Source organism: Hypomesus transpacificus, chromosome 12 (genome assembly GCF_021917145.1).
Source record: "Hypomesus transpacificus isolate Combined female chromosome 12, fHypTra1, whole genome shotgun sequence".
Lineage (NCBI taxonomy): Eukaryota > Metazoa > Chordata > Actinopteri > Osmeriformes > Osmeridae > Hypomesus > Hypomesus transpacificus.
In genome coordinates, this window is record NC_061071.1 from 5,880,037 (window position 1) to 5,895,036 (window position 15,000).

The following is a 15,000-nucleotide window of genomic DNA, read 5'->3' on the forward strand; positions in this document are numbered from 1 at the left end:
CAGCTCAGTGTGACCGTCGATCTCCTCCTGCAGCTCCTACACACACACATACACACACACACACACACAGACAGATACACACAATACACAGACAAAGATACACACACACACACAGACAGATACACACAATACACAGACAAAGATACACACACACAGATACACACAGATCCACACAGACATCAGACACATTAACACACATTTAAGCACACACAAACAGTTTCTAATGAAACTTGTTTAAAATAGTTTGACCGGGTAAAAAGAACGTGTTAACCCTCTTGCAGAGCGGAGACACCACACAGCTATAGGAACATACAATATGTCTCTCATATCTGGATTAAATAGTTACTGTGCCGTCTACAGGACTCATTTACACACATGGGCGCACACACACACAGACGCGCACGCACACAGTCGGGATGTAAAGCAAAGTCGGAGGTCTGACCTGAACACGGTAGGTCTTCCTTCGCAGCATAACTTCTAGATGTTTCTGGACACACGGGTCATGTCTACTGTATTATGTTCTGATCCACTCTACTCTACTCTGCTCTCTGCCTGTCTTCAAACTGGATGCATGGGCACTTCATGTTCATTTGTATATGTGAGGAAAACGAGAGGGAGAGAGGGGGCTGGGGAAAGAGAGAGAGAGAGAGGGAGGGAGAGAGGGGGAGAGAGGGGGAGCAAGGCAGGGGAAAGAGAGAAAGTGGAGAACTGGATGGTCGTGCTCTTTTTCCAGTTCTTCTTATCTGTACTTTGCACACAGAGAGTGTATATGAGCTGTTGTGTGCATGACAGAAATATGTTGTTTGCCATTGATGTATATTCCCTCTGCGTGTGTGTATGTGTGTAAGAGACATCTAATGAAGCACAGAAGGCTGGTTGATGTACACACACTGAAGCTGTTGTTCCCGCAGAGAGGGGGGGGGACAGAGCGACAGAGAGAGAGAGAGAGAGAGAGAGAGAGAGAGAGAGAGAGAGAGAGAGAGAGAGAGAGAGGGAGGAGAGAGTGGGCGATAGGGGACTGAAGGTCAGAAATGTTCTCTGTATGAACAGACCCTTGTGTCTACCCACAATGCAGTGGGGGGCCGTAGACTAAGTGTCCCCTCCCCCCCACCCCCCTGGCAGACTGACAGTAACATTCCTGCCATACCAGCCAGTTTATTCAAGGACCTGAACTAGGAGCAGATCCTCACCTGAATTATCATCCCAATGATGCCTACATCAAAAACCCAACCCTTCCTCCATCCATCCATGTATGTATCCACCCATTCCTCATCCATCCATCCATCTCTCCATCCATCCACCCATTCCTCATCCATCCATCCATCCATCCATCTCTCCATCCATCCATCCCTCCCCTCCATCCCTTCACGAATCCACGCAACCATTCCTCCATCCATCCATCCCTCCACCCATCTTACCATCCATCCATCCATCTATCCTCCTCTCCCTCCACTGATCCATCGTCCCCTCCCTCCCTCCACCCCATCTCCCCTCCGTGCAAACCTTCCACTGGCCCAGCAGGTGGCGTGCAGCGTCGGGGTCTTCCTGCAGCTGCTGCTGGTGTGTGGCGTCCAGCAGGACGCTGCAGGTGGTCTCGGCCTCGGCCAGCCAGCTGAGGAACTTCTCTAGGTCCAGGTAGAACTGCTGCAGGAGGCGGAGAGCCGCTTCCAGAGCTGCCTCCCTGTCCCCCACCCTGCAGCACACACACACACAGATAATGACAGATGTGTTTATGAATGTGCGCATGTATCTGTGTGTGTGTATGTGTAAGCATGCGTGTGTGTGTGTGGTCTTACCGCTCATTGATGTGCTCCCAGGCTGTGTTCACGTGGGTGACTTTGTGTGTGTCGTCGTCTGCGTACAGGGTCAACAACTTCTCTGCCAGCTGATTGGTCGAGTCCACAAGGGGCTGCCACTGACGTAGCTCCTTCACAAAGTGCTACCAAGGCAACGCATGACAGAATATAGTGTGAGACAAGAGGACAGGATGGTTCTACATCATCTCCTTCTGTGTGTGTGTGTGTGTTTTACCTTAAGCTCAGAGTTCTGTTTTTTCAGAGCATCCACAGTGTAGGAGATCTCTCTCCAGGACTCCAGCTTCTCATTGGCTTGTTTGATGAGAGGCTCCACCTCCTTCCTGGCATCCAGCCAATTACTGGAGTCCTTCAACATGTTCTGGAGCTGATGCGTCCTATCAGTGAGTTTTCCCTGGGACTCCTCCCAGTGAGCCTGCAGCCTATCAACTACACACAAACATATGACATGACACTGTCATGAGCCAGCCAGTTATCAGCCCCATCCTACTGGGGTAGGTGTGTGTGGGGGTGTATTGGTCGTAGTGCGGTCGGTGTGTGTGTGTGTGGTCGTACTGCGATCGGTGATGGCGTTGCGGGTCTCCTGGTTGGAGGTCTTGTTTTTGAGGTTCTGTGCTGCAGTGATCTGGCTGTCCAGCTGGGGGCGCCTCTGCTCCAGCTCCTGTAAAGAGCCCTGTCCAGCCCAACCACACCACAGAAGAAGAGTTAGCATACAGGCATCAGCATGCAGCCACACCACAGAAGAAGAATCAGTACACCACCAACACGCAGGGACACCCATAGAGTTAGAGCAGAAATGAAATGTATACATTGCTACACCAGGTGACCCCCTAACCAGCTAGATACTAGAGGGCTGCTTTGGGATGATTGCAAATCTCACGGGATTGAGTGGCTGCGGATGGGAGTGAACGGTCAACAAATGACCAGCGATTCTAACCAGAAGGATGGGGTCAACAAATGCAACTGAAGAAAACTCCAAGCATTGTATGAATGTATTTATGCACTAGACATCATTTTGTTACCTTACTAGGTATGGATCTCTTTAATAATACTACACATTAAAATAACGTGTTTTAGGCATGAATGGTCAGAATGTTTGCGGGTGGGAGTGGACATGCACATTGTGGGAGCGAGTAATGGTGGAGTAATGGTGGAGTAATGTTGGAGTAAGGGTGGAGTAATGGTGGAGTAAGGGTGGAGTAATGGTGGAGTAATGGTGGAGTAATGTTGGAGTAAGGGTGGAGTAATGGTGGAGTAATGGTGGAGTAATGTTGGAGTAAGGGTGGAGTAATGGTGGAGTAATGTTGGAGTAAGGGTGGAGTAATGGTGGAGTAATGGTGGAGTAGTGGTGGAGTAAGGGTCAGAAACCTAGCAGGAGAAAGATTTAAGAAAAGTCGCGTGCCGGGTTCTACTTCATAGCACAGAAGACTCCTAAAGTCTTGTAGATAGCCCCTGTGACCCTGTGCCCCAGGATGAGCCCTGCTGACCTGCAGCTTGGCCAAGGTGTCGTTGATGTCCTCCAGGTCTGCCACCGTCACCCTCTGGTTCTGCACCATGTTGTCCAACAGCGACAGCCAATCAGTGAGCTCCGCCCAGGTTTTGTTGAACTGGGCCAGAGCTGCAGGTTCCCCTTGGGTACTTCCTGTTAGGCTCTCAGCTAGACGACACACACACACACACAGTCCAGTTACCGTCATGTGACCTGGACAGTTAAGGCTGAGATTATACTCCAGTATCTTACGTGTGCGTGTACGCGAAAGCTACACATGTGGCATTGTTCACATACTCCACCGCGTTCTTTATGTGAACACTAATGTTTAAAAGCTACGTCCACGAGGACGCAGCTCAGCGACAAAACCGTTTCTGACTAAACACGCTGTGAGGAACGACTTCAGATTTTGTACAGGCGCAATAACCATGAAGACATAGAAGGCAGGCTATTGCTAATGAATGTCTTCACGTGTGATGGCGAGCCAGCTCAGATGTTTGCCGCTGTGTTGGCTGCTTCCGCTTCTTCGCCGTGACCTATTTTATCCCTCAGCACGTCAGAGAATCTTTGGTGTGCAGCCCCACGATTTCTGTTGGTATCGCACCTTGCGTATGCGTACCGTTAAGAGCCAGGGAGACGTATACGTATATACGTCAGTATACGTCAGCCTTCGGACATACGGTGAAGTGTGCTCCTCGTGCTTACTGGTTGTCTTGGCGATGAAGAGGGCAGCCATCCTTTCTCTGTGCCGTTGGAGGAGTTCCAGGATAACCGTCCAATCGTCTGACAGCTTGTCGTACTTCTCCTGCAGCACGCACACGCACAGACGCACACGCGCAGACACACACGCACGCGGTGAGGGGCACGTTGACGAGAGAGGATTGAGGTTCCCCAGGTCAGAATGGTCAAGATCTCTTATTTCCTGTTCCAGACCTTCTCTGGTTGGCCAGGGGGCGAGTCCTTGTACAGCTGATCTGCTCTGGCCAGCACAGACTCCACCTCCGGCTGCCTGGCCTGCACCGCCTCCACCAGCTGGACGAGGACGACATCAACGAACACATCCACGACGTCGTCAACAAAAACAACATCCTCAACAACGACAACACAGTCACAAACCACACCAACGACAACTTAAGTATAACTACTAGAAGAATAACTAACACCCTGATCCTACATAACTGAAACCAGCGTCCTCCCTGTCATCCTTCTCCGGCAGGGTGGTGCCACGAGGTTACATGGAAGAGGAACAGCCCCGTCTGCTGGGTGCTGCTGGGTGTGTGGTGCGGTACCTTGGGGTCCAGGTCCTCCGGGCCCTGCTCCAGGGAGGTCCTGGTGGTTCGGGCCCAGAGGCAGAGGTCTGACAGCTGCTGCTGCAGCCCCGTCAGCTCCCTCAGCATGGCCTCCAGCTGGAGCTGCTTCTCAGGCAGCTCCCTGGACACCTACACACACACACAGGACCCCACAGCATGCTCAGAGTGGGGAGAACCACGGGGGGTTCGTTTGCAGGGATAATGCATGTGTGTGTGTGTGTGTGTGGTGACCTGTGTGTGTGTGTAGTGACCTGTGTGGTGACCTGTGTGTGTGTGTTTATGTGTGGTGACCTGTGTGTGTGTCTGTGGTGACCTGTGTGTGTGGTGACCTGTGTGTGTGTCTGTGGTGACGTGTGTGTGTGTGGTGTGTGTGTGTGTGGTGACCTGTGTCCAGCGTGTGTTGATGATCTTGATGGTGGGGCCCAGGGCCTTCTTCTTGTCAGCAGGAAGTGATGCGCTGCCGAGCCTGCCGTTCAGGTCGTCCACCGCATTCTTCTTATTCGGCAACTGCTCAACGCGAACCTGACACACATGTACTTGGTTGCACTCATACTTGTCTAATCTTGGTTGCACCAATGCAATCAAGACAGGAACTACTGTATTGAATTCCCCGTCCCTTCATGTCTAATACCTGGACCTTCTCCAGGGTGTCAGTGATGTGGGCGTGATCAGTAGGATCCAGGGGTGTGGCCACAACTTGCTCCGCCTCGTCCAACCAGACCAGGAATCCGCTCATATCTTCCTGCAGCTCTTCTGCTGCAGTGAGCGCATCTGCAGATCTGCGCGCCCACACACACACAAACGCACACTCTGATTAGAAGACAGCTCCCACCCCCCAAAAAACGTCTGGTTTTCCTTGCATAGATACTTCAAAAGATTTAGCTTCGCACACACACACACACACACACAGGTACCTCCTCTTGTGGTCGCTGAGCTGTTGGGACACAGAGTTCCAGCGTGTGTTTAGTGTGTTGAGCTGTAGCCTGATGTGGCCGGAGTCGTCTGGCGTGCTCTGCTGAGCGATCTCCTCTCCCGCCGTGTTCACGCCCTCCAGCACGGCCCCCTGGGACGCCGCGCCCTCCTGCAGCTCCTGCCAGGGTGATAGGGTCAGAGGTCAGGGGTGAGCTCCGTTGTGGTCACCTGTTAAGAACTGAACTTCTGGAACCTTCTCAAAAGTGTGGAACTTTTGGAGTTTGAGAGCGTCAAGTCGAAACAGGGTGTGATCTATGGAGTCTTCACTTCATGAGGGATTGAGTGTGAGAATGCGGATGGCGTGGGGCTGTGTGTGTGTGTGTGTGTGTGTGGGGCGGGGGTGAAGAGTGTGTATTTGAAGGAGGAAGACAGCTGGCATCTTCAAAGGCAAGCTGCTTCTTTTGCCCTCCTACTCTCTCTCATTCTCACACACACACACACACACCTTTGTCCTATCTACCCAGATGGCCTTGAGGAACCATCGCAGAACCAGACTGTGGTCTAGACAAGTGATGAAAGTGACACACCTACACACACCAACACACACACACACATTCAACCGTTAGTAACCATCAGTTGCTCTGATTTTGACACTTTGATATGATCCTCTAATCCATTTGTCCATCCTACTACTGCTCTCTCTCTCCCTCCCTTTGTCTCTCTCTCTCCCTTTATCTCTCTCTCCCTCCCTCTCTCAGTCTCATTATTATTTTTTACATTTATGCGTTTAGCAGACGCTTTTATCCAAAGCGACTTCCAAAAGAGAGCTTTACAAAAGTGCATAGTTCTCTGATCATAACAGCGAGATAGCCCCAAACATTGCGGGTCGCCAAAACATGAAGCATACACTGTGAGAAAACGAAACAAGTCCCAAAGGGAAGAACAGTCTCACCTTCAGGCGTGGTCTGGCCTGGACAGGGTCAGAGTTCGCCTGCTTCAGAGTCGTCTCGGCATCACTAAGCCACGCCCCCAGAGTAGTCTGGTCCACCGTGAACTGGTGCCACTTTGCATTGCACCCCTCCCAGCGCCTGAACACACACACGCCATTGGTGGAAAGTGTTATCAAAACAGGAACTGTTTATCTGTGTGTTGATGGGTGGAACGCATGCTCAACCTGCGTGTGTGTGCGCGCATTCGTGTGACAGATAATGTGTGTGTGCGCGTGTGACGGAGAAAAAGAGAAAGAGTGTCCGTGCGCGAGCGTGCATACGTGCGCCTGTCGCTCAGCAGCTGCTTCAGCTTGTCCCAGTTGATGCCGAGGAGCAGGGCAGCTTCCTGTGCCCTGCGTCCCTCCCCCGGCCTGGCCTGGGACACCATCTCCTCCCTCCGGGCCAGAGCGCCCTCTACTGGAGGGGAGAGCTTCTCCACGCTCTGCTGCACCTCCTGGACACACACACACAGTCAGTACACACACACACACACACACACACAGTCAGTACACACACACACAGTCAGTACACACACACACACACACACAGTCAGTACACACACACACAGTCAGTACACACACACACAGTCAGTACACACACACACACACAGTCAGTACATACACACACAGTCAGTACACACACACACAGTCGGTACACACACACACAGTCAGTACACACACACACACACACAGTCAGTACACACACACACACACAGTCAGTACACACACACACAGTCAGTACACACACACACACAGTCAGTACACACACACAGTCAGTACACACCCACAGAGGCCACTATGGAAAGAAGCCACAGATATTGTTCTTTCCACAGGCTGACTGACCTGCAGGCATGTTTCCTGTTGGGGTAGGTTATAGTAGGAGGCCAGCCAGTACTCTGGGGAGTTGAGCAGGAAGTCTGTCTCTGACACGGAGCGTAGGAGACCCTGTAGCTCCAACAGGTACTCCTGGTGGTGTACACACACACACACGCACGCATACACCCACACATCCAAAAACAAACACACATATATTCACACACATACACACACACACAGGGAAAATCACCAAACCCAATTGACTGACCATGCCAAACCCTAACCGAGGCAGTTAGCTGTGTGTAGTCTTAACTTCTATGCAACTACAGTATCAACCACGACACAGCCCAGCTCTCCTGCAGTGACCAGGCGTTAGGGCTGTACTCTCTAAGGAGTGGGTTAAACTTTGCTGCCCCCTGCTGGTGGGTAATGGTGTGGTAACATCGGCGCCCTTCTCCGTGTTGGACTGGGGTATCACATGCACACTTTACAACTTTGCACTGGACATGTGACCGTTAGGTCCTGCACCATGATTGGTTGACCAAAACCTTCTGAAACCTGTCCTTGCTACCGTGGAGATGGAAGTGTGTGGGGCCCCGACCAGACGTGCGTAGAAAGTGTGTGGGCGTGGTCCGTGACGGTGTGTGTCGTGCTGACTGGCCTTACGACACCTTCTCCTGCTGTCCCCCTGGCACAGCTGTCATGTGACGTGAGGGGTCTGGGTGTGTCCTCGTCACCCGTGTTGGCACCTCACCCTCCTGGGTGTGGCAGGCTCATCGCTAACATGCAGTGTGTGTGTGCGCGTGTGTGTGTTCAGTTCAATCAACCCACTGTGGATCCTTCCACCCCCACAACCCTCTCAAAAACAGGTCCTACCTATTGACCCACACACTTTACATGTCATGCGCTTCCCCCCACCCCCCCCCTCCCTCCCCCCCCTCCCTCCCCACCACTTTTCCAACTGTGTTAGTGTGTTAGGTCATGATAAGGACATGTCAAATCCTCATGCTATTATCAGATCTAGCCGTCTGAGAGCAGACACACACACGCACACACAGCTCTCACACGGTATTAGACGAAGCTGTGTCTGTATGTGTGTGTTTGTGGGTGTGTATGGGTTTGTATGGGAGTTGTGGCAAATGACGTTGTGTACGTGGGCAAGGCACTTCACCCTACTTGCCTCGGGGGAATGTCCCTGTACTTACTGTAAGTCGCTCTGGATAAGAGCGTCTGCTAAATGACTAAATGTAAATGTAGGAGTGGGAGAGACAGCTGTTGGGCTTTGTGATTGGGTGAATGGATACATACACGGTTACTGATTGGTTGAGAAGGCGGCACACATGGTGACTGAGGGGAGTGAGGTGATTGGTGGACAGGGCATGCCGTGTGCAGCGAATGGCGAGAGAGAACCAGAGAGAACAGGAAATGAGAGGTGAGAGGGGCATGCTCCAAATGCAGACGTAAAGAAACGGAAAAACAGAAACAGATCAACTCAAAAACAACAACACTCCTTCCTGTTGACTGACTATGTCATCAAACCAGCTTAGTTTTAGGGCTCTGATTGGTTCATGGGTAGTCTGAAATAATGATTGGTTGTCAATAATCTGGCCACTTCTATGTGTGATCAACTGTCAGTCAGGTGAATTCAGCACCCAGTTAGTTGCGATTGGTTAGTAGTTGGTTGTCATGGTTTGAGGGGCGGGGCAGTGGAACTCACACGTTGGCGTCTGAAGGGTGTGAACTGGCCCTCCACCTCCTCCCAGCGCCCAATCAACTGGGAGAGGCGGGGCTTCACCAGATTGGCAGCACCAGCTTCTGAGAGCTGTTTGGCCAATCCCTGCACCTCTCCCAGCTCCGCCCTCTTCTCATCCAGCTCTGTGTCAATTTCCTATTGCACGCACGCACACAAACAGGCACAAACACACACACACACACAGACGGGTCCAAGGTGATTCTCACAACAAAAGGACACATCACGGAAATAATATTTCACCCAGGGATTCATGTTACACCCTCATAACCATTCATGCATACACTCTGATAAACACACCTACACACACACACCCTTATAACCTTCCGCACACATATAACCACACGCACACACTTTTAACCCCACACATACACCACAGACAGACACCCTCCACACACTCACACACACAGATCTACAAGCATGCACGTACACACACACACAGCCCCGAAAAAGCTGCAGAAGACAGGAAAATGAATAGAGACAGAGCTGCACTGAGAGGCTTTATTGACAACAGAAACAGTTACAGCCACTGGCCCCTTAGCTTAACACGTGTGTGTGAGTGTCTAGGGTTGTGTGCGTGTGTGTGTGTGTGTGTTGACAGGAAGGACTGGGCTTTGCGAAACCCTGCGAAACTGTCTGACAAGGGACGCATATGTCCCTGTTGCACTGGGGGTCATTTAGACTGTAACACTCTGCAGTGTTGTTGTGTGAGGAGGAGGGTGGGGAGGACAGGGGGGAAAAGAAGCCGTGGAATGACTCGAGAGGACAGACGGAGAGACAGACACTATTGCTGGTCTCCGTGGAGACAGGTGAAGGTGTGGTTATGACAGGTGACTCTGGGTTAGCGGAATGTCATAGTGATCATCTGCAACAGAGACACACACGCACACACACACGGTCAGCCTCGCTGCACTTCTGGAGGGATGTTAGAGAGGTAGCAGCAGTCTGCGTGTGTGTGTGTGAATGTGTTACTGGGAGAGACAGAGAGAGAGAGAGAGAGAGACAGAGAGAGAGAGAGACAGAGAGACAGAGAGATACAGAGAGAGAGAGAGAGAGAGAGAGAGAGAGAGAGAGAGAGAGACAGAGAGAGAGAGAGAATGAGAAAGAGAGAGACGGAGAAAGGGAGGGAGGGTGTACAGAGAGCCTGCAAATAAAGAGTTATTATTATCAGTCAGTGGTCCAGACAGTCAGTTGGTCAGCAGTCCACTGGTATAGTCAGTCAACCAGTCAGCCAATCAACCAGTCAGTCAGTCGGTCAGTCAGTCAGTCAGTCAGCCAATCAACCAGTCAGTCAGTCAGCCAGTCAGCCAATCACCAGTCAGTCAGTCAGTCAGGTGTGTGGTGTCACCTTGACGCGTGGCTCCTCTGGGGGGTCTGGCAGCTCAGCCACGCTCCTCTGGATGTGCTCCAGCCAGGCCAGCAGGTCATCGGACTTCCTGCGGTACTGGTACCACTGGGGGGCGATGGCCAGGGCCTTGGTCCTCCGCACGCCACGCAGATCCTACACACACGCGCACACACATGTGATGAAACGGACCTGATGGACATTCAAGAGACATCATGGCGTGTGGGCGCGTGCGTACCTTGACGGTGTTGTATTTGGAGTGGAGCTGGTTGTGTTTGATGCGGATCTGCTCTCTCTCCCCCTGGCCTGGAGCTCTCCTCTGGAGGCTCTCCCCCTGCTGGAGCAGCTCCTGTACTGCACCCTCCTCACAGTCCTGCGGGGGGGACCCTCACACACTCAGACCACGCAGCGACCACCATGGAAGGGTGTGTATGTATGTGTGTGTGTGTGTGTTACCCCGTCCTGGGTGAAGTCCTCCTCCTTCAGGTTGTCCCCCTGCTTCACCTCCTCCTCCAGCAGCTCCAGCCAGATCTGAGCCTCACTGTGGTACTGCTCCAGCTCTCTGGGGGAGGCAGCCATCTGGGGGGGGGAGGGTTGAAGGAGAGAGAGGGGGGGTGAGGGAGAGAGAGTGAAAAGAGAGAGAGGGTGTGTGAGGGAGAGGGAAGGAGAGAGAGAGGGCGTGTGAGGGAGAGGGAAGGAGAGAGAGAGAGGGCGTGTGAGGGAGAGTGAAGGAGAGAGAGAGAGAGGGTGAGTGAGGGAGGGAGAGGGAAGGAGAGAGAGAGGGCGTGTGAGGGAGAGTGAAGGAGAGAGAGAGGGTGTGTGAGGGAGGGTGAAGGGAAAGGAGAGAGAGAGGGTGTGTGAGGGAGGGTGAAGGAGAAGGAGAGAGAGAGGGTGTGTAAGGGAGGGTGGAGGAGAGAGAGGGCGTGTGAGGGAGAGGGAGGGCGTGTGAGGAAGAGTGAAGGAGAGAGAGAGGGTGTGTGAGGGAGAGTGAAGGGGAGAGAGAGGGCGTGTGAGGGCGAGTGAAGGAGAGAGAGAGGGGGTGTGAGGGAGAGGGAGGGCAAGGGAAGGAAACAGGGATACAGTTGGAAACAGAAAGGAGAGACAAAATAATGAGTAGTGTAGAACTGCACATTTCTGTTTGATGTCGAATGTTTTGCTATTGAAGCTATTACAGCTGTTATTCTAATCAGCTCTGGGAACGTGTGTGTGTGTGTGTGTGTGTGTGTGCGTCTGAAGTATCTTCACAAGGTGAAGTAGTCCCAAGGAAGAATGTCTTCAAACTGGGTCATGGTTCAAGAACACGCACACACACACACACACACACACACGCACACACATACGCACACAAACACACACAGCTGTCTCTCTTCTTTGTGCTGATCTGTGTATGTGTGATTATGGTATTTTCAGGGTATGTCTGTGTGCCCGTGTGTGTGTGTCTATGTGCGTGTGTGTGCCCGTGTGTGTGTGTGTGTGTGTGCGTTACCAGTCCTGAGGAGATGCGCTGGGTGACGATCTCGAAGCGCTGGTTGAGCTGTTCCAGTCTGGGCCGGACGGTGGCCTGGCAGTGCTCCCCCCGGGTGGACATGAGGTCCTGACCCAGCTCCCGCACACACTCCACCTTCCCCCGCATGCCCTCCAGCTCTGCACGCAGCGTCTGGACACACACACACACAGAGAACACGGGTCTTTACTTTCCAGACCTTGAGAATGGGACATGTACCGAGTAGTTACACTGCCCATTCAAAGGGAGGAAGAAGGAAAAAGGATGAAAAAGAGAGAGAGGGAGGGAGAGAGAGAGAGAGAGAGAGAGAGAGAGAGAGATGGGGAAAGGGATGAAAAACAAGAGACCTAGCCTGTGAAACACAGAGAGAGAGAAGCTAGCATACAGCTATCAAGACAAAACCAACCACTGTACACACACACACACACACAGGTCCAGACCTGGAGGACCTGGTCGTTGGGTCCCTCGGCGTCCAGAGTGTCCATGTGTGTCTCTGCTCCGTCCATCCACACGTTGATCTGGGCTATATCTCCATCCAGGGTCTCCATCTGCCGCTGGTAGTCCTGCCAGGGAGAGTGTGTGTGTGTGTGCGTGAGAGTGTGTGTGTGTGACAGAGATAAGAGTCAGAGTGAGATACTGTCAGTAACAATGGCCTTTCAGTGTCCTTCACTTTTCAGACGGTACAGAAACACAGATAACTACTGCCGCTTCCTGCCACACAAACATACACACACACACAAGCTACAAAGACTCTCCAAGGACATATACACTCTCTCACCACACACACACTCTGTAGCTAAACATACATATACACACACACACACAAGCTACAAAGACTCTCCCGGGACACTCTCTCGCCCCACACACACACACACTCTGGCTACAAACACTCTCCAGACACACACACTCTCTGTAGCTAAACACACACACAAACAGCCCCCCCATATCCTCGTCCTCCAGACCCACCAGCAGCAGGTTGAGCCACTCCTCTGCGCGGGAGGTGACGGCGATCCAGTTGCAGTGCAGCAGGCTGATCTTGTCGTCCACCAGGCCCCCTTTGCCCCTCAGCACCTCCTTCAGCGCCTCCGCCAGCTCCACCACGCCCCGCAGCTGGGGCTCACGCTGCTCCGTCTCAGCCCGCACGCCCTGCACGCAGACACACACACAGAGAGAGACACACAGAGACACACACAGACACACACAGACACACAGAGACACATAGAGACACACACAGACACACAGAGACACACACACAGACACACACAGGAACAGACACACACACACAGGCATACACACAGAAACACACAGAGACACACACACACAAACACACAAACACAGAGATATCGACACACAGAAATTGAGCAGAATGATCCACAAAATGTTTTTCTTTGCCATCAGGGTTGATGGTGTGTGTGTGTGTGTACCTTGGCCCAGGCCACCTCTGCCTCCAGGTCTCTGGGCATGCCCTCCACAGACGAGCGTCTGGTCAGCTCTGCATCCGTGGCCGCCAGCCACTCTGTCAGGCTGTTCACTTCCTTACGCAACTTCCTGGACAACTTCAAACTTTTCTCTAGTTCCTGCTTTCCTTCTGTTACCTGCGTCCACACACAGACACACACACACACAAGGGCTCTTGCGTAAGGATGTGTGATGAGGCTGGTCATTTTGTTTGTTTGTATTGTTTGGACTGCTGTGCGGTGTGGATGATTGTAATTGGCTGGTTGTGTAGGGTCAATAAGTGTGATTGGCTGGTCGTGTTGGTTCGGGACAGGAGATTGGGCTGACCTGTGATCCCAGCTGGTTGTAGAGCAGCTTCAGAGCGGTCAGCCTATCATCGAGCTCCTTGGGCTGCTCCGTCTGTTGCCTGGCAACAATCTGACGTCCAGTCTTGATCACCGTCTCCACCTCTGACTTCACCTCACTCAGACTCTTATAAAACTTCTACCGGAGGGCGAGAGACACAGACAACACATTAATACTAGCACGAGAGAGAGACAGACAGTGGTGGAGAGACATATACAGACAGAGAGAGAGAGAGGGGGGTGAGGAGACAAAAACAGAGGCAGACAGAGAGACTGGAAGAGAGAGAGGGGGATAGAGTCAGACAGACAGTCAGAGAGAGAGAGAGAGAGAGAGAGAGAGAGAGAGAGAGAGAGAGAGAGAGAGAAAGAGAGAGAGAGAGAGACAGTCAGAGGGGTGTCCTTGGGGGGGACGCGTGTTTCTCCCACCATGCACTGCTCCAGCTGAGCCTGCACCACGTCCTGCTCCACGCTGCGGATGTCCAGCACGCCCAGTTGACCCTTGACCTCTGCCAGCACGCCCTCGCACGCCTGCAGACGCTCCTCGAAGTGGGCCGGCTTCTGGAACAGGCGGAACTTCACACACACATCTGCCAGCTTCTTCTGCAAGGGGACAAACACACACACACATTTGGTAAAAAAAAAAAAAAGGTGTTAGTTTAAGTGGTGTGCGATTTCGATTTGGGCCCAGGTCCATGCGGGTATCTGTACCTGGGTCATATCTATCTGGCTGAGAAACCTCTCATTTTCTGGGTTCTTCTTCTTCATCTCCTCCAGGGTCCCCTCATGCCCGTTCAGCTCTGTCTGGATTTTCTTTTGGACACACACACGCACACACGTGAATCGACTGGTCACTAACAAGGGGCCGTCGTCATGCCGCACCCCCCTCCTCCCCCACCAGGGGTCACCGCAGGCTCTGGAGACGGAGCTCAAAAACAGAGCCTCTCTCTTTCTCGCTCTCTTTCCAAAGTGAGCGGCTTTGAAAACGTATTTTGAGTGGTTTAGTGTGTGTCTGTGTGTGCGTGTGTGTGGTTAATCAGTTTTCCTTCCCCCACCTCCCTCTCTCTCCTCCTCTGCTCTCCAAATCCTTCCTGTTCTTCGCTCTCTCATTCTTTTCCGGGCATTCTTCTCTTCTGTCATCTGTCAAAGCCCACCATTCTTACACTTGGCATCTCATTTCAGCAGGATGCCTGGCAATGAGAGGCTGTGTCTGTCTGTGTTTGTTTGTGCCTTTCCTTTGGTGTGTGTGTGTGTGTTTGTGTGTGTGTCTGTA

General features: G+C 52.4%; 1 protein-coding gene across 1 annotated transcript in view; it reads right to left on the reverse strand.

The window, feature by feature from the left end:
- The window catches only part of LOC124475030 (dystrophin-like), a 70,358-nt gene that overhangs the window by 17,415 nt on the left and 37,943 nt on the right, over positions 1-15,000 (reverse strand). The window contains 26 exon segments of the mRNA XM_047031533.1: positions 1-36; positions 1,504-1,693; positions 1,797-1,939; positions 2,032-2,243; positions 2,370-2,487; positions 3,302-3,471; positions 4,009-4,108; positions 4,237-4,335; positions 4,593-4,742; positions 4,998-5,135; positions 5,245-5,392; positions 5,528-5,703; positions 6,478-6,613; positions 6,796-6,968; positions 7,357-7,479; positions 9,047-9,217; positions 10,428-10,580; positions 10,663-10,797; positions 10,881-11,003; positions 11,911-12,081; positions 12,369-12,491; positions 12,895-13,074; positions 13,353-13,523; positions 13,714-13,869; positions 14,157-14,330; positions 14,439-14,540. The exon segment at positions 1-36 is cut by the window's left edge and continues 137 nt beyond it. Of these exon segments, the coding sequence (XP_046887489.1) occupies positions 1-36; positions 1,504-1,693; positions 1,797-1,939; positions 2,032-2,243; positions 2,370-2,487; positions 3,302-3,471; positions 4,009-4,108; positions 4,237-4,335; positions 4,593-4,742; positions 4,998-5,135; positions 5,245-5,392; positions 5,528-5,703; positions 6,478-6,613; positions 6,796-6,968; positions 7,357-7,479; positions 9,047-9,217; positions 10,428-10,580; positions 10,663-10,797; positions 10,881-11,003; positions 11,911-12,081; positions 12,369-12,491; positions 12,895-13,074; positions 13,353-13,523; positions 13,714-13,869; positions 14,157-14,330; positions 14,439-14,540 (3,771 nt within the window).